Raw genomic sequence first — 27,298 nt, 5'->3', positions numbered from 1 at the left:
TGATGAAGACGATTGGGATATTCCCGAAATGATCAAGGAACGAGTATGTCTAAAACCACCCGTGAAGGTTAAGAAAGGGCGTCCACAAACAAAGCGTAGGTCATCTCAAGGTGAGGTACGTAAGGCTCCGAGACGATGCACCTCATGTGGTGGACTAGGACATAATAGGGCCACATGCAAAGCAGTCATGCCTGCTCCATCTACTGCAAAAGCATCATCATCTAAGCATCATGACTCATCTTCTCAACAGCACGAGCCATCATCTCAACAATATGAGCCTTTAGATTGATTGGGATTGGGATAAGTTGTATAAGTGTTTTGGATAAGTTGTATTATGTTTTGGATAATTTGTATTATGTTTTGGATATGTTGTATTATGTTTTGGATATGTTGTATTATGTTTTGGATAAGTTGTAATCGGATAAGTTGTAATCTGTATGTTGTATCTAGTTTATCTGCTTACTGTAGGAGCACTTAACGCTTCGTTAAGTACTTAACGCTTCGTTAAGCACTTAACGCTTCGTTAAGTACTTAACGCTTCGTTAAGTACTTAACGCTTCGTTAAGTACTTAACGCTTCGTTAAGTACTTAACGCTTCGTTAAGTACTTAACGCTTCGTTAAGTACTTAACGCTTCGTTAAGTACTTAACGCTTCGTTAAGTACTTAACGCTTCGTTAAGCGCTTCGTTAAGTAAAACTGGGTTTAAGTGAGTTTAAGTTAGTTACTTGGTACATTGATTTATATGTTCAATTCTTTGGTTTTTAAAATATCAGACTACCAACAAACCAGACTACATTAAAACTAAAATATTTTAACATGAAATGTAACTTAAGTTGAAGTTCTACCCAAAAAGTAATACAAGTTCAGAATACATAAGCACAAGTCAAGTTCTATCCAAAAATCAATAAACCATTACAATACAAACTAAGGTTCTGTAATTTGATGAAATAACCGGACCGCCATCTTTTGTCGAAAAAACTCCATTTCATTGGAAGTCACCTTCTCTACACCTAAACCAGCAGTCAAGTATTCCATGTGCATAAGCATAAATACACCACAATCCCCACTTTCATCTGCTCTAGGGACTTCCCCATATTTGGCGACTGCATTTTTGGCTGGGTGTGGCAACCTTTTATATGTCAGTTTCTGGAAATTGAAATTAGGATACCGTTTTAGCTCAGCATCACTGGCTCCCATTGCATATATTCGTGGAAACATCTCACACAAAGGTCTCATGTATGGATCGAGATTCCTATAAATACTCGAGTCGCAGTCATAAACGTCAATGTGATTATCTTGTACACGAACGACGCACAGTACCCAATGCTTGTTGCCAATGTTCAAAGGCACGTAAATATCGTCTACGTGTGGCCATTCTGGCATATGTCTATGAGGCGCTCCCCAGAAGTACTGAGAAAAGACGTCTGCTATTGGAAAATTTTCAGGATCTTGTTTATAGTTCGGGTACTCTCGCCTCATCATATCTGCTAATAAGCAATCCCCTATTGATACTTTACAATGTTTATATGTCTTGGGATATTGCTCAATCCTTTTGCGCAACAAGTGGCACACTGCGTCGATTTCCTACAAAAGGCAGCATATATCAAAAACCTTATTCATAAGTTAAAGAATTAATATGAAATGCAAGACTTACAGGATCTTTAAGCCATGTGGACTTTGTTAGAACTCTAACAAACAACTTCTTTCGTGCTTCGCAAGTAAACACAGTCTTTGTCTCATCATTGGTAGCTTCATCTTTCAACCAATTCTGTAATTGAACCAACAACTCATCATCAAATTTTTGAAGGGGATTGATAGTTAATGGATCATTCGTCTTTGGCTGTTTTGACAAAGAAGGGTTGGTGTAGTCTTCATCTTTCTTCTGCTTCCTCACTCTTTTTTTGGGAAGTACTCCTTTAGGTGGAGTGTTGTATAATTGGAAGTCATCATCATCGTTCTCATCATTCCCAGCCCTCGAATCCTTCCCATCCTTCCCATCGTTCTCATCCTTCCCATCCGTGGCATCCTTCTCAACCTTGACTTTCTTCTCCACCTTCCCAACCTTGAGTTTAACCTTCCCAACCTTGGCTTTCTTCTCAACCTTCTCAACCTTCTCAACCTTCACCTTATCCTTCTTTTTATCAATTATTTCTTGCATCATGTCGGAGAGCAACATCTCCCCACCATCCACCTTCACATCAGTCTCAATCTCCCCACCATCCTCCTTTACATCATTCTCAGTCTCACCACCATCCACCTTCACATGAGTCTCAATCTCCCCACCATCCTCCTTCACATTAACACTCTCAGTTTTATCCTCCACCTTCACACCATCCACCTTCACATCAGTCTCAATCTCCCCACCATCCTCCTTTACATCATTCTCAGTCTCACCACCATCCACCTTCACATGAGTCTCAATCTCCCCACCATCCTCCTTCACATTAACACTCTCAGTTTTATCCTCCACCTTCACACCATCCACCTTCACATCGTCCACCTTCACATCGTTCTCAATCTCCCCACCATCCACCTTCACATTGACACTCTCAGTTTTATCCTCCACCTTCCGATCCGTCATCTCCATCTCATTCGTTATCATCTCCTCCACCTTCCCATCCTGCAAAAATAGAATAACAGTGTGGTCAGCGTTTACTTCCCGAAACATATGACTTCGCTAAGTAAAACTTACTTCAGTTATATCCTCCACCTTCTCACTCTCCTCCTCCACCTTCCCATCCTTCATCTCCATCTCATTCGTCTTCATCTCCTCCACATTCCCTTCCTGCAAAAATAAAACAACAGTGTGGTTAGTTAAGAACAACAAAAGATAATTACTTAACGAAGCGTTAAGTACTTAACGAAGCGTTAAGTACTTAACGAAGCGATAAGTACTTAACGAAGCGTTAAGTACTTAACGAAGCGTTAAGTACTTAACGAAGCGTTAAGTACTTAACGAAGCGTTAAGTACTTAACGAAGCGTTAAGTACTTATCGCTTCGTTAAGTACTTAACGAAGCGATAAGTATCTTCATCTTACCTCAGTCTTGCCCTTCTTTTCCAATTTGCTCTTCTTCTTCTTCTTCTTCCTCTCCTCCTCCATACTATCTAATTTGACAATTAACGTGGCCATCCTTTGGTTGGATTTGGCTAATAACTGTTCGCACATACTAACAACCAACTTTTTCATATAAGCCTTGTGATTTGTTTGAGTTTCTTCGTAAGCTGTTTTCATCTCTTTGAGCTCCTCCTTCACCTCTTTGATGAGTTCCTCCTTCAGCGCTTTTACCTCCTCTTTCAGCTCTTCACATTTACATCCAACAGAAGATGTTGGAGGTAATCCAGGACTAGTAGCGGATGGAGGGCTAGGAATGTGGGCAGGACTAGATTCATAAGCAAGCTTCCTCTTCAGGTTTACGGCTTCTTTGAGATTAAGCGCAGCCTTTCTCTTCCGGGTGTTTGGTTTGGAAGTAGGTTCTTCATGTTCATCCTCAGGTTCACTTCCCTCCTCTTCATCATCATAATCCTCCTTCACTAACTTCCCTTCTGTAAATCCCTCAAAAAATTCATCAGTTGACTCATCTATTTGTTCAAAGTCCTCACCACTGTATAACCTCTTCTCCATGGAGGACTCTTCCATCTCAGTCAGATCCGTTGTCTCCAGGGCAGTCTTTATCTCGATCAAGGTGTTCTTCCTGTTGGAATGATAGACTAACAACCTTGGGCGTAGAGGATCATTAAGCTCATTCTTTCTAGCAAATTTAGGAACAAAACCTTTGATGACCTCATATGTCCACACTTGAAATGCCAGTGCAAACCCATAAATGTTATAAGCAAAAGGAGCATAAGGATCAGTAGTACTCTTCTTCTTCTTCTTATAATATGTGTGACTGAGATGTCTCATGTTCTTGTTCAAACCCTTGAGGGTGGCTCTAAAGGTCACTTTCCCCCAAGGAAATCGGAGGAAACTTTCCTCGTCTTCGACCATGTGGAGGATTTTGGCAAATACCACCCTCCTTGGGTCAAATGAAAATAGGTACAGGCAAATCAAGCATACCAGCCCCATCTTCCAGGCATCTTCCTTATCTCTACATCTCAAAAAAGCAGTCTCCAAGTCTTGCATTACTACACTCGACTTCCCTTTAAAATATTTTACCAACAGAGGTGGACAACCTCGGCATTCTTCTTCGTTCACCTCAGGAAACCTTCCGAAGTTTAGGCCCGTCACCAAGGCGTACTCTTTCATACCAAACACAAGTTCTTGCCCATTGATATTGAAAGTAATCTCCTTGGAGGTTGAGGTTACCCTCCTAAGCAACATGTGATGTACAATAGTTCCTGAGAACTGCAACACTGGGGCAGAGACTATATATCGGAATTGGGTATTGTACACCTTCTCCACAAGATCCATTTCCTCAAACTTCGTTACAATCTTCTTAAGGCAGAGGGCGCTTTTCCAAGAAATCCGTCCAGGGAAATCAGGAACGGTGGTTTCTGCCATCTACAAAAGGAACAACAACAAAAATGTAAGATCATATACATAGACCACATCAAACGTTAAGTACTTAACGAAGCGTTAAGTACTTAACGAAGCGTTAAGTACTTAACGAAGCGTTAAGTACTTAGCGAAGCGTTAAGTACTTAACGAAGCGTTAAGTACTTAGCGAAGCGTTAAGTACTTCGCGAATCCCTAAACCAGAAACAATAACCAACAACCAGAAACAAACATGCAAATATAATGCAATAATCAATAACCAGAAACAAACATTAAACGCTAAACCTAACCAAATAAACTGAAACAGCCAAAACCCTAAAACTAAACATGCAAATATGAAAACCCATAACCAAAAAAAGACATGCAACAACCAAAATAAAACTAACCTGAGATTTATGGGGAATAAATGATAGAGAGGGAGGACACGAGGGGGACGGGAAGATCGGCCTTGTCAATGTGTTCTTCAGTGAGACGGTTGTAGAGAGAGAGGAATCGAGAGGATAGAAGAGGGAAACAAATGAATGTCCAAATGTTTTATTTTTTAAAATATATGGTCAGGCGCGTGCATATACGCGCGCCTCTTCGTCTTCCTACGCGCGCGTGCAGAAGCGTTAAGTACTTAACGAAGCGTTAAGTACTTAACGAAGCGCTAAGTACTTAACGAAGCGTTATGTACTTAACGAAGCGTTAAGTACTTAACGCTTCGCTAAGTACATAACGCTTCGTTAAGTACTTAACGCTTCGTTAAATAACTAGCAGAAACGATATCATCTGCAAATATCATCACAGCCAAAAGAACAATCAATAAGATGAACAAACTAATACACCAATATGAACAAATATGAACATATATGAACAAATACTACCCAATATGAACAAATATGATTCAATATGAACCAATATTAACCAATATCACCAAAAAGAACATATTTAGGGTTAGGGTTTCATTAAAAAATAGAAATGAGAACATAAATCTGTTATATAAACATAGATTCGGGTTTAAGGTTGCTTATCTTGTCGATTTATGCTTGAGGGCTCGCCGTCGCCGGAGTTTACGCCGCCGGCGACAAACTCAGGAGGAAAGAAAGCATGAGAGAGAAAGAAAATGAGAGAAATGAAAAAATTTGAGTATATATATCAAGACTGTTTCACTTCGCGAAACGCGAACTCCCTTCGCGTTTCGCGAAAAGGATAAATTAGTCAAAAAAAAAATAAGTGGTCATCAGATCAAAAAATATTAAAAATTACCACGGATGCAAATAGGCCTATTTGCAGGGTCATTTAGTCCAATTTCCCTGTAGCGACCCCAATCGCGCCTCTTCATGAAGGCGTTCCTGCTCCTCCAATAATGCAGATAGTTTGTTTTTCGTGGGGCATTCTCTTGCTTTATGTGGTCCCTCGCAAAAGAAGCATTTTATCCGGGGTCTCTCCCCACTTTTCTCGTCCTGATCTCCACTATTGGTTTTGGTAAACTTAGATGGAGCTTCCCTATTGTGAAAACGATCTCTACCGTTCTTCCCCTTGTCGCTCCTATCGTGGGTCGATTTTGTGTTGTCTTGTCTTCGCATTTCAACTAGAGATTCAGCCACAGCAATGGCGGTGTTTAGATCTTGGACGCCACGCCGTTCTAACTCTAGTTTAGCCCACATTTCTAGACCATCGGTGAAGGAAAACAAAGCTTCTTCGTCCGAGTAGTTGGGGATCTCAAGGAGAGTGACAATGAATTCCTTGACGTACTCCTTGATACTCCCCCTATGTGAGAGTCGCCGCAACTTGGCTCTTGCTTCTCGAATAGCATTTTCAGGATAAAACTGCCTCTTGAGTTCTTCCTTGAATTCGGTCCAAGTGTTAATAGAACACGTACCTCTTTCTATGTCGCTACTCCTTCGCCTCCACCACAACATTGCGGTGTCTTCTAAGTATGTCGTGGCAATATCTATCTTCCTCGCCTCTTCTACCAGGCCGAGTGCTTTGAAATACTGGTCCAGACCCCATAAGAAGTTATCAATCTCCTTCGCATTCCTCTCGCCTAAATACACTTTAGGTCTTGGAACTCTATCCTTGTCGGATTGGGGACTCCAACAGGCGCACGTCCGCACTCTTGCGCAACCGCCTTCTTGAGTAACACCACATCCTCTTCGGTGGCTTGTAGTTTAGATGACATTACCTCGAGTTTCTCGGTCAAGGTATTGATTTCACCAATAAGGGTTTGCTCCACGATCTGAGCTTTCTCTTGACATTTTGACAAGCCCTCGTTTAAGGCACCTTGCATTCCTTCTCAAAGCTCGTCTCTCTCCTTCTCAAACTCGGCAATGCGTTCATCTAGGTCCCCAACATTATCTTGTTCGTACGCCATTGTGAGTTCCACCTTCTCCAGCCTGGCGATAATGTCAACGATATCGTCCATTGATCTCTCTCTTTCTTTGGTAGCTTTGGATCCTCCCGTTTGAACCTTGCGAGAGATCCTACCATCTTCTCCGGTCACATGGGGAAGATTCTCTACTTCATCCACGACCTTTCAACTTTCATCCGATCTCTTCGTCATTTTCGCTCTGATACCAATTGTCACGGGCTTGGTCTTTTCTCCAACAAACCGTGCGGCACTAGTTATTATCTTCGTAAGATCAATAACTAGTCAGCCTTTCTCAATGCAACACTTGAATCAACACAAGAACTTTTAGAGAGAGAAAGTAATTATATTAATAAAATACTTGATTCTTTACAAAGGTATACCTCAAATGTATTTATAAGGTTAATCTTAACTACTACATTAATTACCCAACTACCTCATTAATGGTGTGCTAGCCAACCACCACAATAATGAGTTACTATCCAACTACCACCCTAATAACCAACCACTACATTAAATGACTCACAAGGTTTTCTAGAATGTTCTTTGGGTTTGGCTTTAATGGATGATTAAGCCTCTTGGGTTAGCTGGTCAAGAGAGCCATGACAATATGTGTTCAGTTGACCAAATATGATACAGCTAAGGAGGTTTGGAATAATTTTGCCAGACTATATTCGCAAATCGAATTTTGCTAAGCAGTATGAGTTAGAGACAGACATTCACTCACTTATCATCAGAATGATAAGAATATATAATAATTTTATTATGTCATGTATGATCTCTGGGATCAATTGGCTCTCACTGAGTCAGCAGAATTGCAAAAGTTTGAACCCTACATAACTCGTCGAGAAGAACAACGTTTAGTGCAGTTTTTGATGACCCTTCGAAATGACTTTGAGGGACTACGTGGAACAATTCTACATCACTCCCCTCTTCCTACGGTTGACCCTATTGTCAATGAATTGTTAACGGAGAAATTCGATTTAGGTCTAAAGTAGACAATGGATTTGCTACGCCTACACATCCATCTATTTGTGTTGCTAGCAATCAAAATCGACTTGCTTCTAAGACCTCTCTCCATCATAGTTTTCACTAGTTTTATTCATAAGTCAAGGGATTGCAAAACCACGTAAATTCAAATGAATTAAAATCTTGCATCCCGATTGATTTGTTCATACAAAATAGAATTGTGAACTTACTGTAATCAGATAAGCAATTAACAAATCCATGGTCCGAGGGTTTTGAGATATTGAATTTAACGATATTTTAAAATCTCTGAGGCCGGTACAAGACATAACTACGACAGTTCGATAGATGAATGGGCATTTTGCAAATAGAAGGGTCATTGGAAGACTCAATGTCCGAAATTGGTGAGTAAGAATAAACAACAATTACGATCACCTCAACAACTCAACAACAACATTCGCCACCGAGTGCACCATGGACTTATCGCCCACCGTACATCGGTAATACAATTGTGTTGCTCTGACCTTGAATCTATATATGTTTAAGTTGTTTCAATAGTTTCTCGCCCGACACAATGTCCGCCTTCTCTCATAAAGGTTTGTCATCGTCTAATAATTCGGGTAGATCGTCTTACTTATGGATATTAAATTCAGGCGTCTCTAATCACATTTCTCTTTATATTAACTCATTTGTGTTAGTTAATTTTGTTCCATTATTTTACGTCATTATTGTCGATGGTATTCCAATGACATTGGTAGGATTTGGTTTTGTATATACATCTGGTTCTTTTTTCCCCATATCTATCATATTCCTAGTCTTTCTTTACACTTTGCATCTATCAATTGTGTGATTCTAGTCTCACAATTTTGTTTACTTCTCCAAATTATTGTGTTACGGATCCGCGGTTATAGAAGGTGATTGAGACATGTTGTAAGAAATGATGACTTTATTTTTGGATTAATTCAAAGCATCAAATATTGTTGTCTACAGTATTGATTTGTCATCATTTCGTTTGAATCATTCATCTTCAGAATTTTAACGTTGGTATTCCCATTTGGGTCATATTTTTGGATCTCATTTAAATTTTTTAGTGTCTACTAGAGTTTGGTTGTTTATAAATAATGACATTTCTTATTGTAATGATTGTAAATTGGTAAAATTTCCAGCATTGCCTTATTATAAAAATATTTCTTTTTTCACTTTTCTATTTGATCTCGTACATTCTAATGTGTGATGACATTCTCATGTTTTCTTTAAAGGAGGTTCTCAATATTATGTTTTGTTTATTGATGACTGCACTCATTATACTTAAGTTTATCTTATGAAATATATGTCTAATTTTCTTACTACAGTCAACAATTTTCGAGCTTTTGTGAGAACCCAACACTTTTCAATCATTAAATGTTTTAGGTGTGATTTAGTGGTCCAAACACTTCTAATAATTTCTCTCAATTACTTATCTATGATGGTACCATTCACTAAACCTCATGTACCGACACTCCTCAGCAAAATAGTGTGGCTAAAAAAACATCATTATCTTATTGAAATAACTCGTTCTTTCATTCTATTGCAGATGTTCTTAATGTGTTGCGGGAGGAATCAATTCTTACCAATGCTCATGTGATCAACATAATCTCAACATCTCACAATTCAGATTTATCTCCGTTTGAAAATTTATATAGTGATTCACCTTATTATTCATCGTTGTGTGTTTTCGATTGTATTTGTTTTTTCCTTCGATCACATGTTGAGCGTAATATGTTGTCCCTCCAGTGTGTCTTGTATATTTTTTTGGGTTATGGTTTTCATCAAAAGAGATATCGATTTTTGATCCAATTAGTCAAAATTTGTATGTTTCGCGTCATGTTGTATTTTTATAGCACATTCCAATATTCTTTGTTCCAGCAAATTCATATCATATGACACAAACATATATAGTTCGTATTGATCTCTTTGACATTGAGCCGGTAAAGATCTATCTGATACTTTGGTTAACGATGCATTCACCTACCATTTCTCTACTCTTATGACCACCAAACATATCAAGATTGATTGTCATGTCACCTGTCATCATCTATAGACTCACACCATCACTTTGTCATCCGTTTCTTCCTCTTTGCAGATTACTGATATATTTACAAAAGCGCACTCGATTTTGCGCTTTCGTTTTTTGACTGACAAATATCCAATGCTTATTATTATTGCATCATGAGTTTGAAGGGATGTCCAATGGCTTATTGTTGTTGGATCGTGAGTTTGAAAGGATGTTAGTCGTTAAATATTACTTTTATCATCTTTTTCAGTCTATTTGTACTTTATTCTAATCACTAATTATATAGATTCTTTCATTATATTCATTTCACTTCTATGTTCGACAATAAAACCCTAAATTCTCTTTATTTTATTAATATTGACAAAATCTAAATAAAAGTAATTTATGAGAGAAAGATATATTGAAAAATCTATTATTTCCAACAATTTATAGATAGATTGTGCCAAATAAAAATTCTCATTTTTACCTATGGGTAAGCTGAATATACCCATCAAAATACAATGTTTATAATAAATAAATACTCACCATAAATTTAGACTATAAATCTCTTACTATTATATAGTTAGAGGTTTGATTATTAGTAAATATACAAAATTGTCAAAGGTAACTTAGACTGGGCCTAGAAGAGATGTGGCCCAAGAAAAACAACATTCATGGGCTCGTCGCAGCTCGCTTCAGTTATTCTTCCGTCTTTCTCTTTCCCCTCCTCCCACCATTTTTCCTCCGAGCACCTGATCTCTCTCGTCCGTCGCCTGAAGACTGAAGAAGTAGCAGAAACACTTCATTTCCCCTCTATAATCGCATAAGTAACTACACTTCAACTCTCTTCCTTAAGCGATGGAAGTTGAGAGAGTGTTCATCGGAGCTGGCTGCAACAGAATCGTCAATAACGTTTCCTGGGGAGCTTCTGGTTTGGTATCCTTCGGTACCCAAAATGGAGTCGCAATCTTCTGTCCAAAGGTGGTCTTATACTCCTCCTCCTCAACTCTCCTCTTTTCCATCTTTCTCGCTTTAATTCATTCTTCATTTTGTTTTTTTTCATCAGACTGCACAAATTCTAACTACCCTTCCAGGGCACAAGGCTTCAGTCAACTGCACTCACTGGCTTCCAAGCAATAAATTTTCTTTCATGGGTATGCCTTTTTCCTTTCCATCTGCAACTTAAAACCTAAATTCCACCAAGATCATGTGTGTTCTTATGAAGATTTTCGGTTGTTTGATTGTGATTATGATTAGGAAGAACTAAACATGCTAATTCAATATTAAAGTTTTCATATTTTATGATTACAGCAACGAAGTTGAAACAACATTATTTGCTGTCTGGTGATGCCAATGGCTGCATCATCTTGTGGGAATTGTCTCTTCCAGATAAAAATGTAATCTATTGTTTTTTTTTTTCTGAGTCTTGGGTTTATCTTGTTTTTTTTTTTGTTTTTTTTTTCTGTAATGAACCATTCTCTATATGCTCAACAGTGGAAGTACATCTTACAATTGCCAGAATCACACAAGAAAGGTGTGACCTGCATTTCCGGGATTATGATTTCTCAAACCGACGCGATGTTTGCTTCTTCTTCTTCTGATGGCACGGTTCATGTGTGGGAACTTATCTTCCCATCTATGTCTGGAGGTGAGTGTTCTGTCTAGGTGTGCACAGTTCATTTGCCAACCCAAAAACATATGATCAGCTGAATCTTAAACTGATATATTAGGGCATGGACTTGATAGTTTATAAACTGAACCAACCCACAATCAACGATCACCCCTAGTTTGTACTCAAATCTTGATTGATTGCGATCAAATTATATTAATGTTGGGATGAATCAAATTTTGTTTATTTTTTCAGATATAAACCAACTTGAACTAAGCATGTTCCATTTTACATTTATTCTAGCTAATATTCATTAACATTTAACTTGAATAATTTTCACTTAGTATTATTTGTTTGATTCAGATAAGCATACCTTTAAAAGAGGAAATTTAGGTTTGGTATTATTCTTTAGTTATTGAGGACTATTGCAATTGTCCAATACTTGTAACTGACTTTGTTCAATGAAAGACTTTATCTGTCTTGTAGTTATTGTCTATTTTCTGCATTTATTCAATTAGAAAACGTTATTTTAAACATTTATTATTGGTTTCTTTATACAAAAGTTTGTTCAATTACAGGACTTATTTGAAGTTGTTTTTTCCTTGGTGTTTTTGTACTTATTTTGTTAGTTAATTGTTTTAAAATTAGTTCACAAACATTTGAAATGTGAAATCGTAGATGTATAGGGTCGGTTATCCAAATAAATTGACAAAATGACCCTATATTTGAGACATTTGATTCACCAGATACAGGGTTTTGATAGGGTATAAACCGATCTGTTAGAGCTGGATAGATATTTAGCCAAATAACCTAACCAATCCAATCTACAATGACCTCTACTTCTGTCAAATTTTCTCCTTGTCTATCTTTGGCAAATTAAATTTGTTTTCATCTGTTTGTTTATTTATTATACTCAGGAGACTGCAAATTATCGCTTCTGCAATCCTTTTCTGCCGGTACAAAACCTATGGTTGCGGTTTCACTGGCAAAGTTACCTGGAAATAATGGACGAATAGTGATTGCACTTGGAGGATTGGATAATAAGATTCATCTTTTCTGTGGAGAGAGAACGGGACAGTTTGTTCGTGCTTGTGAGTTAAAAGGTCATACGGATTGGATCAGAAGTTTGGACTTCTCATTACCAATAAATTCAAACGGTGAAACAAATAACCTTCTGTTAGTAAGTTCATCGCAAGACAGAGGCATAAGGATATGGAAGATGGTTTTACAGAGCTCTTCTGTTGAGAGGTCACAAGAATTTAGTTTGACATCGTTCATCAAAGGTCCAATCTTTAAAGCAGGCTCGATGTCTTACCAGATATCGTTAGAATCTCTTCTGATTGGTCACGAAGATTGGGTTTATTCAGTTGAGTGGCAGCCACCTTTATCAGTTGATGGGATTGAATGTGAACAACCACTAAGCATTTTATCTGCATCAATGGATAAAACGATGATGATCTGGCAACCGGAGAAGACAACTGGGATATGGATGAATGTGGTTATTGTTGGTGAGCTAGGTCATTGTGCATTAGGGTTTTATGGTGGCCATTGGAGTCCAAACGGGGATTCAATATTAGCTCATGGGTATGGTGGGTCTTTCCATCTTTGGAGAAACGTGGGTTTTGATTGCGACAACTGGAAACCTCAGAAAGTCCCGTCTGGACATTTTGCTGCTGTGTCTGATATTTCTTGGGCTAAGTCTGGCCAATATTTGTTGTCAGTCAGCCATGATCAGGTATTTTATGTTGTTTAATCTTTGCTGGTGATTTCATTTATAATTTCTATGCTTTCTATCTATTTCAGTCGTTGCATAGTATAGTTTTGGTGGACTATATTTTACTATTAGCACGCTGATTCTTTTAGAAACTAAACTTAGTCTGACACAGAGATTCAATATTAATTTATATATAACATATTACTCAATGCTTTGGCGACCAATTGCTTCTTCTAATTGGTCATAAAATATTTGTAGACAACTAGAGTTTTTGCTACTTGGCTTGACGAACTTCATTCAACAAACGAAGGAGCGTGGCATGAAGTTGCTAGGCCACAAGTTCACGGTCATGATATTAATTGCGTGACGATCATCAAAGGAAAAGGAAACCATCGGTTCGTTTGCGGGTCTGAGGAAAAAGTTGCTCGAGTGTTTGAAGCACCCTTGTCCTTCCTTAAAACATTGAATCACGCCTGCTTAGACAAGTATTCTTCTCCTGATGATGATGTTCAAACCAACCTTCAGATTTTGGGTGCTAATATGTCTGCCCTTGGCTTATCACAAAAGCCCATTTATGTTAATGGTAAAATCTCTCATCACGGCTGATTATTTTGATAAAATGACCAAAATGTCCTTATTATTTAATATTATGAATTGATGGTTTATTGTATACCCAAATGACCCACATCAAACAAGGCCTTAATGGTATAGTTTTTTTCTTGCAGCCACAACTGAGATCTCGGAGAGAACTACCAATGAAGGGATGGATACACTCGAGACGATACCAGAAGCAGTTCCGGTTGAATTCACCGAACCTCCGATCGAAGAACAGCTGGTTTGGCATACACTTTGGCCCGAGACGCACAAACTTTATGGACACGGAAATGAGTTGTTTTCTTTATGTAGCGATCATGTGGGAAAGATTGTGGCTTCGTCATGCAAGGTAATTTCATTGTGCTGTTTCTTTATTTTGTACCCTTATTGGTTGATATTTTTGAGTGTTGTTAACAGGCCCAATCTGCATCAGTGGCGGATATCTGGCTATGGCAAGTGGGCTCATGGAAGGCGGTTGGTCGGTTGCAAGCTCACAGCTTGACAGTTTCTCAGATGGAATTCTCTTACGACGACAAATATCTTTTGGCTGTTTCAAGGGATCGCCACTTCTCCGTTTTCTCCATTGAACAAACAACAGGTATGCATACATACCTACTACACCGTCACAATCTAAATTTCTATGTAAATCTATAACCGAGTCGAATTGGAAAAGGGCACGACGTTTTTTCCCTGTTTGATTTGGGATAATATTTAGATGTTCTTCCCTACTCTTTTGTACATAATGGGCCATTTGGAAACACTTTTTGGATCTATATCCTGATATAGTTGAGAAACTGTCAACAAACTCTTTAGAAAGAAACACTTCTTGTTGGGTATCTTGGAAACTAGTAATTTGTCACGATCCATCTCATTGCGCCAAAGTTGAAAACGACTCTCTTTTGGTATTAGATTATTTTCGGATAATGATCCCTGTTATAGTGTAATTTTTGTTATTTTATTTGGTATAGAGTTTTTATTTTCTTTCTTCTCATAATATATTTTGGGTATTATTTTTTGAATCCTAATGCAGCTTCAAACGAAATCAGTTATGGGCTTGTAGCCAAGCAAGAGGGACACAAAAGAATAATATGGACATGTTCATGGAACCCATTAGGCCACGAATTTGCAACCGGTTCGAGGGACAAGACAGTAAAAATATGGGGGATAGAAGAAAACAGTTCTTCGGTTAAGCTTCTTGTAGCATTGCCTCAGTTCAGCAGCAGCGTGACAGCATTATCATGGGCCAGCATAGATAATGAGAAACGCGATGAAGGGATTCTTGCGGTTGGGATGGAAAATGGGCTGATTGAATTGTGGAGGACTTCCATCAGTAGGACAGAAAACGGGATCGGGTCGGCTAAGAGTGCGACATCAGTTGTTGCCTTACGGTTTGATCCATTTGTGTGCAATGTTTCATCTGTGAACCGTTTGGCATGGAGGAATTCAGAGATGGATATGGATTCGAGAACTATGGAGCTTGCTTCTTGTGGAGATGATCATACTGTGAGAGTCTTCAGAATCAACTTACTCTAGTCTAGATTATACACTTATTTAGACAATTTGCTTCTTCTTAATTTATTTTTATGAGAAACTTTAAGATCCTACAGTCTTGGTGTATTTGATTGAGTTTGAAAATTAAGGCAATTTATAAATCTAAACATTAACCCAATAATGAATCCTATGCTTAAAATATAAATATATAAATTTTAATTTGTTTTCCAATTCAAGTATTTTTTTCATTCAAAAGAATATTAACTTTTATAAGAAATTTTCTTATTCAAATTAGAACAAAAAAAAATATTATTTGATTGAAAAGTATGTTGACATTTTAATATAAAAGGTTAGGACTTAAGCAGACAATGACAAGGTAACAAACTTTTGAAGATTTAATATTATTAAATATCTTAATATTATATATATATATATATATATATATATATATATATATTATTAGATAATATTTAAATTATAAAATAATTTATACTAAATTTATTTTAAAATTATAAAAATATGTATTTAAATTTGTTATATAATATATTATTTAATTAAAATATGAATACATCTAATAATAAAACCAAGTAAATTCCACTCTTTCATTTTTATTAATAATACAAATTTGGAGAAAAACTATGTTCTACACTTTTTTAAATATATATTTTTTTAAATCTAACTCATGAAGTTAGACCTTGTTTGAATTGAAGTTATTTTAATAACATAGAGAAGGAAATAAATAATGATTTTGAAAAGGTGATAATATTTTTGATAAAATTATTTAAAGGGTATTAATATATAATAATAAAATAATAAATAATAATTTAAAATAAAGAATTATTTAATATTTTGAGTAATGAATTGAGTAATGTAATGGTTGAGAGGGAGATTGAAAAAATGTTTGAGTTATTTAAATAACCGAATAAGGACTTAGATGCAAAAGTTTTAATCTCTTTTTTATTATTTAATTAATAATAAATTTTAAAACATTATTTCTTACAAATTATATAAATAAAAATTTGAGAGGAGATAAGGAGAAAAAATTTGAATAAAGAATAAGAGATGAAATGAATAAATGATTAGGAGAAAGAAAATTTATTAATTTTAGCTAATCAGATTTATCCTCTTTTAAATTTTATACAAATTTGAATTTGAAGCCAGATTTCCTTTTATTTTTATCAACTACTAAAAAATAATCTGAAAATGAAAATGTGATTATAGATATTTTAACATTTAATTTAAAATAATCTCCTTTGTTTGGATTGGATTATTTATAAAATTTAGAGAAAAAAAATAATTATTAATATTTTTGATGAGATAATCATTATTTTTTTTTTATAAAAGACGTATTAATAAAATAAAAATAAAAAATATTTTAATATTTAATTAATTATTTAAATGAGGTAATGAATGAGAGAGGGATGATGCTTTATTTTATTTTATTTAGGTTTTTTAAATCCAAACCGAAAAAGGCGATAAAAAAACATTCAACCAATAAATGATAAGGAATAGTCCTGTGTCGGCATCACACAAGGTCATCTGAGGCGTACACGTGGATGAAAAAAAATGGTCCATCATCAACCCCTTTGAATTGAGTTTAAAATTTAAACATAGTCGCCAATCGCCATCGCCAAAAACCAGACAACGGCGACTATTCGCCTTGAAGAAACCGCTTCTTTCTTTCTCTTTTCCCTTGAAGCTTCATCCATCCTCTGTTGTAGACGTCATTAGCAACGCAACCGATATAAACTACGCGTCGTACTTTTTGTTATATATATACAACAGTTAATCCATCCACCTTCTTAAAGAAAACCCACAATTCCTAAACGCTAATCTTGTTAACATTTGAGGAAATAAAGATCGCACCTTTAGTGAAAGCCAAGAACAATTTCTTTTTCAACAGGGGTCCACTACTTGTATTCAGGTAAATAATTGCTTCTCCTTTTCCCCTCTTTAATGGGTGGTAGGTTAGATTTGCTGCTTATTTGCTTTTCCTGTTAAACCCTAATAAATAATTCTTATTGGAGTTGGAGAGATAAGATTGTGGGTCTTTTCATATTGGTTTTGAATATACCTTCTCACCCAACACTTTTTTCTTTTTTCAATTCAAGATATCATCATCATTTCAGTTTAAATTCCTGCCATGGCTTGGAAGAACTTATTCATCTTTGATTATTTCAGGAGAACATCTCAGGTCAGTCTCTCTCTATCTCTCTTTGTATATAGTTACTGTAGACTGTGTTCGATCTTGATTCATTTGAGCATTAGGGTTTTCTTTATCTGTTTTTATTTGCAACAATTACAAAATCCACAACTTTGAACCACGATGACTGAGTGACTAAGAGTCGGTTAGTTCGATGCTACCATTACCCGGTTGTGCCTAGTGTCTGTATTCAATAAGAAAACAGTACATGTTCAAAGAAAAAAATCAACAAACGATGGATGTTATACTTCACTTTTGTTTTGTGTATATGTGTCACTTCTTTAGGGAGATTCAGACACTACCTTTACTGATAACATCGAATTAACCTAAAGAGTCGGCCTAAAAGATCTAAAGTTCATGGTTCAATTCTCATTGAGAGTTGTTTGGAACTGGATGGTCCTAAAAGATCTAAAGTTCATGGTTCAATTCTCATTGAGAGTGCTTTGGAACTGGATGGTCATGGTTTTTGGGTGTTAGGCTAGCTCTTCATAATTTAGAAAAAAAAAACCCACAACTTTGAACACTTTGAACAATGCCTGTATTCTTTTCTTCATGTTTACTTCATTTTTCTTAATTTTACATCAATAATGAAATTAAATACTTATATATATCTTAGCATCTTCCAATTCAATAATCATCATGACCTGGCATATTTTGACTCCATATATTGATTTTGTTATTCATATCTAACATGTAAAAACAACCTGTCAATTATATTATTTGGGGGCAGGTTTATTGGGTTAACCATATTATTTGAAAATAATACTATTTAATAACAAAGTGGATTATTTATAAGGCTTGTTTGATGTGAGATTGTTTTGGATACATTTCAGTTTAGTTTGATCCTGCCTATAATTTCAAACAGAATAAATCTCGTTTAGACATATCCTAACTCATTTAAACATACTAACTATGAATAATACGTATATATTATTAAAAATTGACTCATTTAATCTCTCAAGTCTCGCCTATATACTCTTATTACGGTGTTACATACAATATTTTGGAGTAAATAAGAATAAGTTTTGGAGCGATAAAACATATCTATCAAAAGCATTTAGTAAATGTTCGCTATTCAAATAAGTTTGTTGAATATTATAAAAGTGTTTATAAATTATACCTTCATCAATAATTTCTTTTATAAAATCAATCTAATCCACTACAATATTAAAATATATTATTAATATTAAATTCAAAAGATATTTTAGTGATTCAAAGAATTTCTTAAGTCAAAAACAATTTATTTTGAAAACTTTGATCTGTCAAATAATAAGAGTTGAAAACATAAATATCTATATAAAAATTTGGTAACTTTGAATATTATTTTCATTGTAAACACAATAATAGATAGGACCCTATCTTGATTATTCAATGTCAAGGGCCTTCTTGAAGGAATTAGTCGTAAAGGTTGACATGATTGATGATACCATAGTTACATAGAAAGTAAGGTATTTTTATATTTTAATTCATAATTTCAATAATTATTATATAAAAGAATTGTTCCCACATACATTCTTTCTCATTTTTAATTTGTTTAAAAGATAGTATAAAAACATTGAACTTTCATCAACTAATGGGAGGTTGATACAAAATTAATTTGTTAAAATTACTTATGTTTATTGTTGTTATGATATAATTAACAGGGTACTGTAATGAATGAGATTGAACTTGGAGTGCACACCATTAAGTCACATGGTGCTCAAGTTGCGAGATTTCACCTTCATGATTGGCTCATACTAATTCTTCTTATCGCCATTGAAGTTGTCCTAAACATCATTCATCCCTTTTATCGTTTTGTCGGTAAAGACATGATGACTGATCTTAAATATCCTCTTAAAGATAACACCGTCCCTATCTGGTCTGTTCCTGTAAGTAGTAGTAACACTTTAATTGATATTTTCGACAACAACAAGTTTTGTTTCTCAATTTTAGCTAAAAAGATTGATCCTTTTCGGTTTTCCAGCTATACGCAGTTGTCTTGCCCATCGTTGTTTTCTATCTCTTTTATTACCGTCGAAAAGATGTCTTTGATCTTCACAATGCCATATTAGGTATGTATAGAAATGTTTGTCATATAATATGGAAATTAAGTAGCTAATCATTATTTATGGTTCATTTTTTATAAATATTTTCAAATGGTGGTTGGTGGCAGGGTTATTGTTTGCTGTGCTGATAACCGGGGTCTTAACCGACTCGATAAAAGTTGCCACTGGTCGGCCTCGACCAGATTTCTTTTGGCGTTGCTTTCCAGACGGAGTCGAAGTATGTATTATGCCCCTTTATTTTTCAGTTGCCTGAACTAGTTGATTAAATTAATTATTCAACAATGTTTTATGTTTCTCAGAATTATGACAGTTTGGGGGATGTAATATGCACCGGTAAAGCTAGTGTCATTAAGGAAGGACACAAAAGTTTTCCAAGTGGACATGCTTCTTGTAAGAAATTACCCTCATATGTATATATTATACCCAAAAACAACAAGAAGTGTTTTCAAATAAATTTATTTACGATTTTTCGTCAGGTTATTTCAATTTTAATTTTTACCCTGTTTCATGTTTTGCAGGGTCGTTTGCGGGTCTTAGTTTTTTATCGCTATACTTAGCTGGAAAAATAAAGGTTTTCGACCAAAGAGGCCACGTGGCGAAGCTATGTCTTCTCTTCCTTCCAATCCTCATGGCGTGTCTTGTTGCTATCTCTCGGGTAGACGACTATTGGCATCACTGGCAAGATGTGTTTGCCGGAGGCCTTCTAGGTAATATAGATAACATATACAACTTTTAAGGAACACAAATGTTTTTTTTTCTACTTAGTTGTATTTGCAAGTACTATGAATAAAAACATGATTCTTTTTATGTTGTTGACAGGTCTTTCCGTGGCGACGTTTTGCTACTTGCAGTTCTTCCCGCCTCCATATGACAACGACGGTAAATAACTATTGTTTTTGTTGCTAAGACAGTTTTTTATAGAAAGAAAAATTTGCTAACTGAAAAAAAACTTTCATCCTGATGGAATCTATAGGTTGGGGTCCATATGCTTATTTTCGAGCATTAAACGAGTCAAACACTAACCCACAAGCAGCCGCGGTTGGAGAGGTTCAGATTCCCAGTCAATCTCCATATGGTGGAGGGTATATTCCTCCGCAAGCCGGTCAGAACAGGATGATGAACGACATAGAATCTGGATGACACAACATGATGCAGGGAGGATCGGATTGATTGCTTACTTGGTCGAACTTTTAGGCAGTTACTTTTAACATGACGATTGTTTGATTACTTTATTTGGTTTATTGTTCTTTTTTTCTGTAGTGGATTCAAATTCTGATGATTTTTTTGATAGTGTAAAGAAGTTTCATTGTATTTTGTTGTAGTGGTACCATTAGTAGATAAGGAACATCCTATTGTATAAAAAGTAGTTTGATTTGCTAATATTTTAAAATTTGACTTGAAAAAAAATAAGAATTTTCTCACTTGAAGGAATTGAAATACAACTATTTGATTTGCTAGCACATCTTCATGATTTGAAGATCTTTTTATGAAAATTACAATGATCTATCTATATGATGCAAAGTGAATTTTTAGGCTTAGAAAATGTGATTAATTTAGTAAAATAGAAATGTGACCACCCAACTTTGAGACTTGGATTTTGAAGAGATTGTACATTTTACTTTTTTTTAATCTTTTCATTAGTAAATTATGATTGAACTTTGGAGTGTGATGCATCAACGAGGGGTGACAGTACGTTTCAGGTTGAACGATCTAAACTTGAGGTTTATTTGTCGGGTTAAGATCATGTATTTTTTTTTATATATATTTTATAAAAAATAATAAATAAATTAATTAAAATTATTGTAAAATTATTCTAAGATTAGCCAAAATATTATGAGTAAAGATAATTTTTAACGACACTTGAGACATAGTGTTGCTCTTTCTCATGTGTAAGCAACCACAAACCCCTAAATAATTTATTTTTTGAGGGGATAAAATTTTACGAAAAAAATTAAATGACGACTCTTAAGTTATAAATTAGTTTTATATAGTTAAAATATGATATAAAGAGTTACATCAAAATAAACAAGTAGAACATCTTTAATTTCAACTCAATGTCATAAATTAGCTTATATAGTCAAAATATGATAAAGAAAAATAAGAATAATTTGATGTTGGTGTTTTCCTTCCATTTCTTGATGCATGTTCTTGCCAAAAATTGATGACATTGAGTTGAAATTAAAGACGAAATTGTAATGAAAGAGTATATGGTCAATAGACTTCTCTTACAAATACTACACTTACTATAAATATGAATTTAATTCCTTAATAGATGTCAATACTCCTTACTAAATTTGTTGTTATGTGATGTGTGTTCCCTTGAAGAGGAAAAGTGAATTCAATTTTTCAGTTGGTAATAATATATTGCAATTTGCTCTTCAAGTCATATTACACATTTTCTTATAATTTATTGGTTTATTAGTTAAATGGTTGATATTCAATTTGATAAATAAATAAATAATTTGGTTGTTGGTACTAAGTTGTCTATTCAATTTATTTGATGTCTATTAAATAAATAAATAATTTTTTTAGTAAAATGAAATTTATAATTATTATTAAAGTTCCAAAAAAAAATAATAGATAAAATTATTGATTGCCAAATCTCTAATTATATACTTGTAATAATTAAAAAAAATACCTTTGACCATTTTGATTGTCAAAAATATATAAACTTTATTTAAAAAATTGATATTTGTTTGTGATTCTATTAAAAATTTGTTATACTTAAATTTTTATGATTTTTTTTTTTGTTTGGTATGATATATATATATATATAAACTTTTTAAAAATTGATATTTTTTTGTGATTCTACTCCAAATTTGTTAAACTAAAATTCTCTGTAATTTTTTTTGTTTAATCGAGTTTATTTTGTAGATTTTAATTTAGATTTAGTGTGATTGTTTTTATTACAAAATGTTATATTTTCTAGATTATTATGACTTTTTATCAACATACAAAAATAATGTGTTTTTTTCTTCTTGCATAGCAAATAGACTAATTTATTATTATTTATTTTCCTACAAATATTTGTATTTATTATTATTATTATTTATTTATTTTTCCGTTCAGACAAAAAAAGAAAAAAGAAACCCTTTTATTGTGACGCTCCCTGGTCAGACACGTCACACGCGTTAAGAATATTACCGTTAGGCTTTGCTTGTAACCCTGTATTGATTTAAATTCAAAATTCCTTTAATCTCAGCCAAAACCCTAAATCGGACCGTTGCAAGTTTTCAAAATACTCTCTTTCTCTCTCTCTTAAACTTTCAAAAGACTGTCTCTCTCAAGCTTTCAATTCCGTCCTCCGCTGTCTTCTCCTCTCCGTTCTTCTCTCTGTCGTGTCCTCTCTTTCGCTGTCGAACGTTTTACGCTTAACTCAGGACAACAATTTTTCTTCTTCAAGAAACTAGAGCCAATATGTCCTCGCCTAGAGATGCAACAGGTTAGTATTTTCTTTTATAACCCTAGAAAATACTTCTCGGAAGCTTTTCTTTAAGAAGATTTGAGTCTATTGGGTTCTTTGTAATGAGATCGATCTCACCATTTATCTATTTGGAACGAATCAATGAAAAACGAGTAAGTATATGTTCTTTTTCCAGAACAAATTGAAGAAAGCGGCGATTTGGATGATTGCATGATTTCAGAACAAATCTCCCCAACCCAAGATCACCCTCGTCCAATTCTACTGAAAGTTAAAGAATTGAGGAGCAAAGTTCAGGTAATTTTGGAAAACTATATCTCATTTGATTCGCTGATTCTTACTTGGTGTCATCTTTTTGTTATAGAATTTGAGCAGTGTCCATGATCAATTGTACAATCAAGTGAAAGGATTCACCTCTGAATCATTTCCTAGTTCTGAAGTTGTTGGCGCACTTAATGATCTAAGTATGCTTTTCCTCTCTTTCCCCAATTACTATTCTCTGTTCAAGAAATGGTAGTCACATTTAGTTTTTTGTTTTCTTAGGTACCCAGCAAGAGGTTATGAAAAAGAAACACATTGAAGAATATGAACTTTTGAAGAAGAAATATCTTGAAGAGTCTTTAGAGAGAAAGCGGCTTTACAATGAGGTGATCGAGCTTAAAGGGAATATTAGAGTTTTCTGCAGATGTAGACCTTTAAATCAGGGTGAAATAAAAAATGGCTGCACTTCTGTAGTGGATCATGAATCCTCGGGGGAGAACGAGCTTCAGATCATATGCTCTGATTCCTCCAAAAAGCAGTTCAAGTTTGATCATGTATTCAGGCCTGAGGATGACCAAGGTAACTAATTGACAACGATCCCATCTTCAAAATGGTGTTTTTTCTTTAATGGTTGTACTAATGTTTCTTCCTCTATATGCAGAGGCTGTTTTTGCTCAAACTTCCCCAATAGTTACATCTGTACTAGATGGATATAATGTCTGTATTTTTGCTTATGGACAAACTGGTACAGGCAAGACATTTACGATGGAAGGAATTCCTGAAAATAGAGGTGTTAACTATCGAACTCTGGAGAATTTATTCAGGATTTCTAATGAAAGGTGTGGAGTTATGAGATATGAATTGTATGTAAGCATGTTGGAAGTCTATAATGAGAAGATAAGAGACCTCCTCCTTGAAGAGAACTCCAATCAACCTTCTAAAAAGTAAGTTCATTTGTGATGGTGTTCTTGACTAACTAGCTCAATGATAGCTACTTGATTGGTCAATGCAATTCAGTTTATTGTTTGATTCTAAGAAAGATTGAAAGTCATCATTGTAATGCTAATGTTGAAAATAGCATACTAAATTTCATTTTTAGCTACAAGTTTGAAGACACTGAAAAACAATTGTGATTAGTCAGTCCAACACAAAGTTTCTTGTTGCAAACAGTCTTTGCTGCCTCATCTTCCAGTTGAATTAGGAAAATTTACATGGGTTTTTTAAGAGCAGTCAAACTTTCAATACAAAATATCTAGAAGATTGATTATACCCCATAGTGTACTCATGGAAGCTAACTTGTCTCTCAATTATTGTCAATGAAAATGAAGATTGGAGATAAAGCAGACGTCGGATGGAGCACAAGAAGTCCCTGGGCTAGTAGAAACTCATGTTCACAATTCTAATGAAATCTGGGACCTGCTTAAGAAAGGAAGTCGAGCCAGATCTGTTGGATCTACTAATGCTAATGAGCTTAGTAGCCGTTCCCATTGGTAAAAATTTGATATGATTGTTTTTTTGTTGTTTGTTGTTCACAACTAATTGTTTGATTACTTTGATGGTAGCTTGTTGAGGTTGACAGTTAAGGGGGAGAGTTTGATAAATGGTCAACAGACAAAGAGCCACTTATGGCTGGTAGATTTGGCTGGAAGTGAGAGGGTGGGGAAGATCGAAGTAGAAGGAGAAAGACTGAAGGAATCCCAATGTATAAACAAATCCCTCTCGGCACTTGGTGATGTTATTGCTGCTCTAGCATCCAAAACAGCCCATGTTCCATACAGGCATGTTTCTTCTCCCTTATTATTTTTCAAAGTTAATTCAATTTCAGAGTCTCATTCTTTATTGTTGTTGTTGTTGTTGTTTAATTCAGGAACTCGAAGCTTACACATATACTACAAAGCTCCCTTGGTAAGAATCAATCTCTGGTCTTACTTATATGCTATACCATTTTGGTTATTCATTCAATCTAAACATACTGGAATTCAAAATGCAGGAGGAGATTGCAAAACTTTAATGTTTGTTCAGATGAGTCCAAGTTCATCTGACTTGGGAGAAACTCTCTGCTCTCTTAACTTTGCAAGCCGTGTGCGTGGTATCGAGCAAGGCCCTGCTCGCAAACAGGCCGACATTTCTGAAATTCACAAGTATAAGCAACTGGTACAAAACCAACTTTTCTTGTTGTTCTTTATATTCTTTTATAGAGTTCTAAAAGCACCAACAACATATGTGAGCAGGCAGAGAAAGCTAAACAAGATGAGAAGGAGATGAAGAAATTGCAAGGTAGTGTCCTGTCATTGCAACTCAGGCTCAGCTCTAGAGAACACATCTGCAAAAGTCTTCAAGACAAGGTAAGGGTAACAAACAACAAAACAAAACAAATCCAATTCAATTTATTTACCATATATCTAACTTGTTGCTGCTAAAATAATAGGTTCGGGATCTAGAGAATCAGTTGGGAGAGGAGAGAAAAACAAGATTAAAACAAGAAACTAGAGCTTTGGCAGCAGCAACAACAACTTCAAAAGGTGGTGCTGGTGTCAATAATAACAATGGTGAAAGAAAACCGCCACTTGCTCCTCCCTTAAAAAATAGTAGAATGCCTTTAAGAAGGATAACAAATTTCTTACCTACATCTGCTGCATCTTATCCTCCTCTTCCTCCTCCTTCATCAACCAAAAACACGACAAACAACAACAGATATTCAATCATGTTTCGTGGTCCTGTTTCTTCTGTTGACAAAGAAAACCCCATGTCATCAGCCATCAAAAACAATTATAAGAAGAAACCTTTGCAAGCAAGAAGGTGTTCTTTTGTCATAAAGCCTTCTGCTGCTGCTGCTTCTACTAAAACGAGTCAGCCTCTTCAACCTAGAAGACGGGCATCGGTCGCCACCTTTCGAACCGAGTCCAGCTCGAATTCAATGACTGCTAATGGTTCTACTATTACTCCACGTCGTGGCTCGGTTGTTAGAGTCAGGACAGACCGTCAGTCCTTTGTATGGGATCCGCAAAGGTTGTGGAGGTCGTCGAGAGTTCAATCTTCTTCAATGATGCAGCAGCAGCAAGTGGGGAGGGGAGAGGTGACGCCAATGGCCCAAATAACTGGCAAGAGATTCATGGCAAGTCCTTAATTGAGTTTTGACCATTATCAACTCTCTTTGAAATTATATGTGTTCTTGATTACTGATTTAGTAAATACCATTTGTCACATTCAATGGTGTTTCTTCTTTGACATGTATGCTTCTTGCTTACCTATTTCTTAAAAACATTTATCACATTCATTGGTTCTTCTGTTAATGTGCATGGTATGTTTTGGCTTATTTGTTTGGAGTTACGAAAAGATTGATTATGTTCGGTATAAGGATTAGTTGAATGATTTGATTGACTCAAGGCTGTCAAAATCGAGAGTTTACGTAGAATCGTTAGCCAATTATAAACTCGTAAAACCTAGAGTTTACGTGAAATCGTAAGAGTTTAATTTGAAAAAATAATAGTTATATATTATTATTATTTTATATATAATTAAGTATTTTATACTTAACAAATTTTAAGAAATTATATACTTTAATATAAAATTAATTAAATAATAATAATAAATAAATAACACTATAAAAAATTACAATTACAAAATTAATTATATTAATTAATTAATTTAAATAAATAATAACTTTATTTTTTAATTTTTAAATATAAATTTGTTTTTTTAAAGTAAAATCGTATAGAATCGTAAAATCGAAATTATTTATGAACTCGCAAAATCGTAAAATCTTATTATCGCAAATTTAAAATCGTAAGAGTTTACCTATTTAAGAGTTTACTTAAAATCAGACTCGTTAACCTAATGTGAAATCGTAAAATCGTAAGATTTTAAGAGTCAACTCGAGATTTTGACAGCCTTGGATTGACTAAAGTTGGATATTTGTGGGCTATGTAACTTTTATTTATTTTAACTTTTGTTATACTTTAAAAAACTATATAATAAATTAATACAAAATTAATTTAATTTAGTGGGTTAGTTATCCTCTTTAGTATAATGAATAAACATTAGTGTTTGAAACTTAATAAAAACATATTTTAAATTTATATCTAAAGTGGGGTAATAATATGTTTGCATTACCCTT

At 34.9% G+C, this 27,298-nt stretch overlaps 4 protein-coding genes across 4 annotated transcripts; 3 read left to right on the top strand and 1 right to left on the bottom strand.

The window, feature by feature from the left end:
- Positions 1-864: 864 nt before the first annotated feature.
- On the bottom strand, positions 865-5,776 carry LOC124909822 (uncharacterized protein PF3D7_1120000-like). Its single transcript, XM_047450456.1, has 8 exons — positions 5,744-5,776; positions 4,331-4,501; positions 3,041-3,529; positions 2,379-2,621; positions 2,232-2,324; positions 1,656-2,111; positions 1,001-1,585; positions 865-891 (listed from the first exon to the last, which is right to left on the bottom strand). Exons 1-8 carry the CDS (start codon positions 5,774-5,776, stop codon positions 865-867), a joined length of 2,097 nt encoding a protein of 698 aa, XP_047306412.1.
- Positions 5,777-10,559: 4,783 nt separating this feature from the next.
- Positions 10,560-15,377, top strand: LOC124945245 (elongator complex protein 2). The gene is made up of 9 exons (XM_047485643.1): positions 10,560-10,824; positions 10,910-10,997; positions 11,155-11,240; positions 11,338-11,491; positions 12,370-13,187; positions 13,425-13,749; positions 13,892-14,109; positions 14,178-14,358; positions 14,791-15,377. Exons 1-9 carry the CDS (start codon positions 10,702-10,704, stop codon positions 15,291-15,293), a joined length of 2,496 nt encoding a protein of 831 aa, XP_047341599.1. The 5' UTR covers positions 10,560-10,701; the 3' UTR covers positions 15,294-15,377.
- A 1,522-nt stretch (positions 15,378-16,899) lies between these two features.
- LOC124945036 (lipid phosphate phosphatase 2-like) lies at positions 16,900-20,816 on the top strand. Its single transcript, XM_047485401.1, has 9 exons — positions 16,900-17,175; positions 17,363-17,445; positions 19,098-19,322; positions 19,418-19,505; positions 19,607-19,716; positions 19,799-19,889; positions 20,018-20,206; positions 20,319-20,378; positions 20,473-20,816. Exons 2-9 carry the CDS (start codon positions 17,395-17,397, stop codon positions 20,637-20,639), a joined length of 981 nt encoding a protein of 326 aa, XP_047341357.1. The 5' UTR covers positions 16,900-17,175; positions 17,363-17,394; the 3' UTR covers positions 20,640-20,816.
- Positions 20,817-22,718: 1,902 nt separating this feature from the next.
- LOC124946089 (kinesin-like protein KIN-14S) lies at positions 22,719-26,497 on the top strand. Its single transcript, XM_047486654.1, has 11 exons — positions 22,719-22,941; positions 23,099-23,217; positions 23,285-23,384; positions 23,464-23,760; positions 23,843-24,125; positions 24,510-24,671; positions 24,744-24,959; positions 25,049-25,086; positions 25,172-25,335; positions 25,413-25,526; positions 25,610-26,497. Exons 1-11 carry the CDS (start codon positions 22,917-22,919, stop codon positions 26,306-26,308), a joined length of 2,217 nt encoding a protein of 738 aa, XP_047342610.1. The 5' UTR covers positions 22,719-22,916; the 3' UTR covers positions 26,309-26,497.
- The last annotated feature ends 801 nt before the right edge of the window (positions 26,498-27,298 follow it).

This window comes from Impatiens glandulifera, chromosome 7, assembly GCF_907164915.1.
Source record: "Impatiens glandulifera chromosome 7, dImpGla2.1, whole genome shotgun sequence".
Classification (NCBI taxonomy): Eukaryota; Viridiplantae; Streptophyta; class Magnoliopsida; order Ericales; family Balsaminaceae; genus Impatiens; species Impatiens glandulifera.
Note: the sequence above shows the minus strand (reverse complement) of the source record. Positions and strands in the feature narration are given on the sequence as shown.

Bases quoted from the DNA above. Each gene is read 5' to 3' on its own strand.
- LOC124909822 (XM_047450456.1), bottom strand. From the start codon at position 5,776: ATGACCCTGCAAATAGGCCTATTTGCATCCGTG. The intron at 2,112-2,231 runs GTAAAGGAGGAT...AAGGTTGAGAAG, and splicing joins GTGGTGAGACTGAGAATGAT to GTTGAGAAGGTTGAGAAGAA. The intron at 1,586-1,655 runs GTAAGTCTTGCA...TGCCTTTTGTAG, and splicing joins CCACATGGCTTAAAGATCCT to GAAATCGACGCAGTGTGCCA.
- LOC124945245 (XM_047485643.1), top strand. From the start codon at position 10,702: ATGGAAGTTGAGAGAGTGTTCATCGGAGCTGGCTGCAACAGAATCGTC. The intron at 10,825-10,909 runs GTGGTCTTATAC...TTTTTTCATCAG, and splicing joins TCGCAATCTTCTGTCCAAAG to ACTGCACAAATTCTAACTAC. The intron at 13,188-13,424 runs GTATTTTATGTT...AAATATTTGTAG, and splicing joins TGTCAGTCAGCCATGATCAG to ACAACTAGAGTTTTTGCTAC.
- LOC124945036 (XM_047485401.1), top strand. From the start codon at position 17,395: ATGGCTTGGAAGAACTTATTCATCTTTGATTATTTCAGGAGAACATCT. The intron at 17,446-19,097 runs GTCAGTCTCTCT...TATAATTAACAG, and splicing joins ATTTCAGGAGAACATCTCAG to GGTACTGTAATGAATGAGAT. The intron at 19,323-19,417 runs GTAAGTAGTAGT...TCGGTTTTCCAG, and splicing joins TCCCTATCTGGTCTGTTCCT to CTATACGCAGTTGTCTTGCC.
- LOC124946089 (XM_047486654.1), top strand. From the start codon at position 22,917: ATGTCCTCGCCTAGAGATGCAACAG. The intron at 23,385-23,463 runs GTATGCTTTTCC...TTGTTTTCTTAG, and splicing joins TGGCGCACTTAATGATCTAA to GTACCCAGCAAGAGGTTATG. The intron at 24,960-25,048 runs GCATGTTTCTTC...TGTTTAATTCAG, and splicing joins ACAGCCCATGTTCCATACAG to GAACTCGAAGCTTACACATA.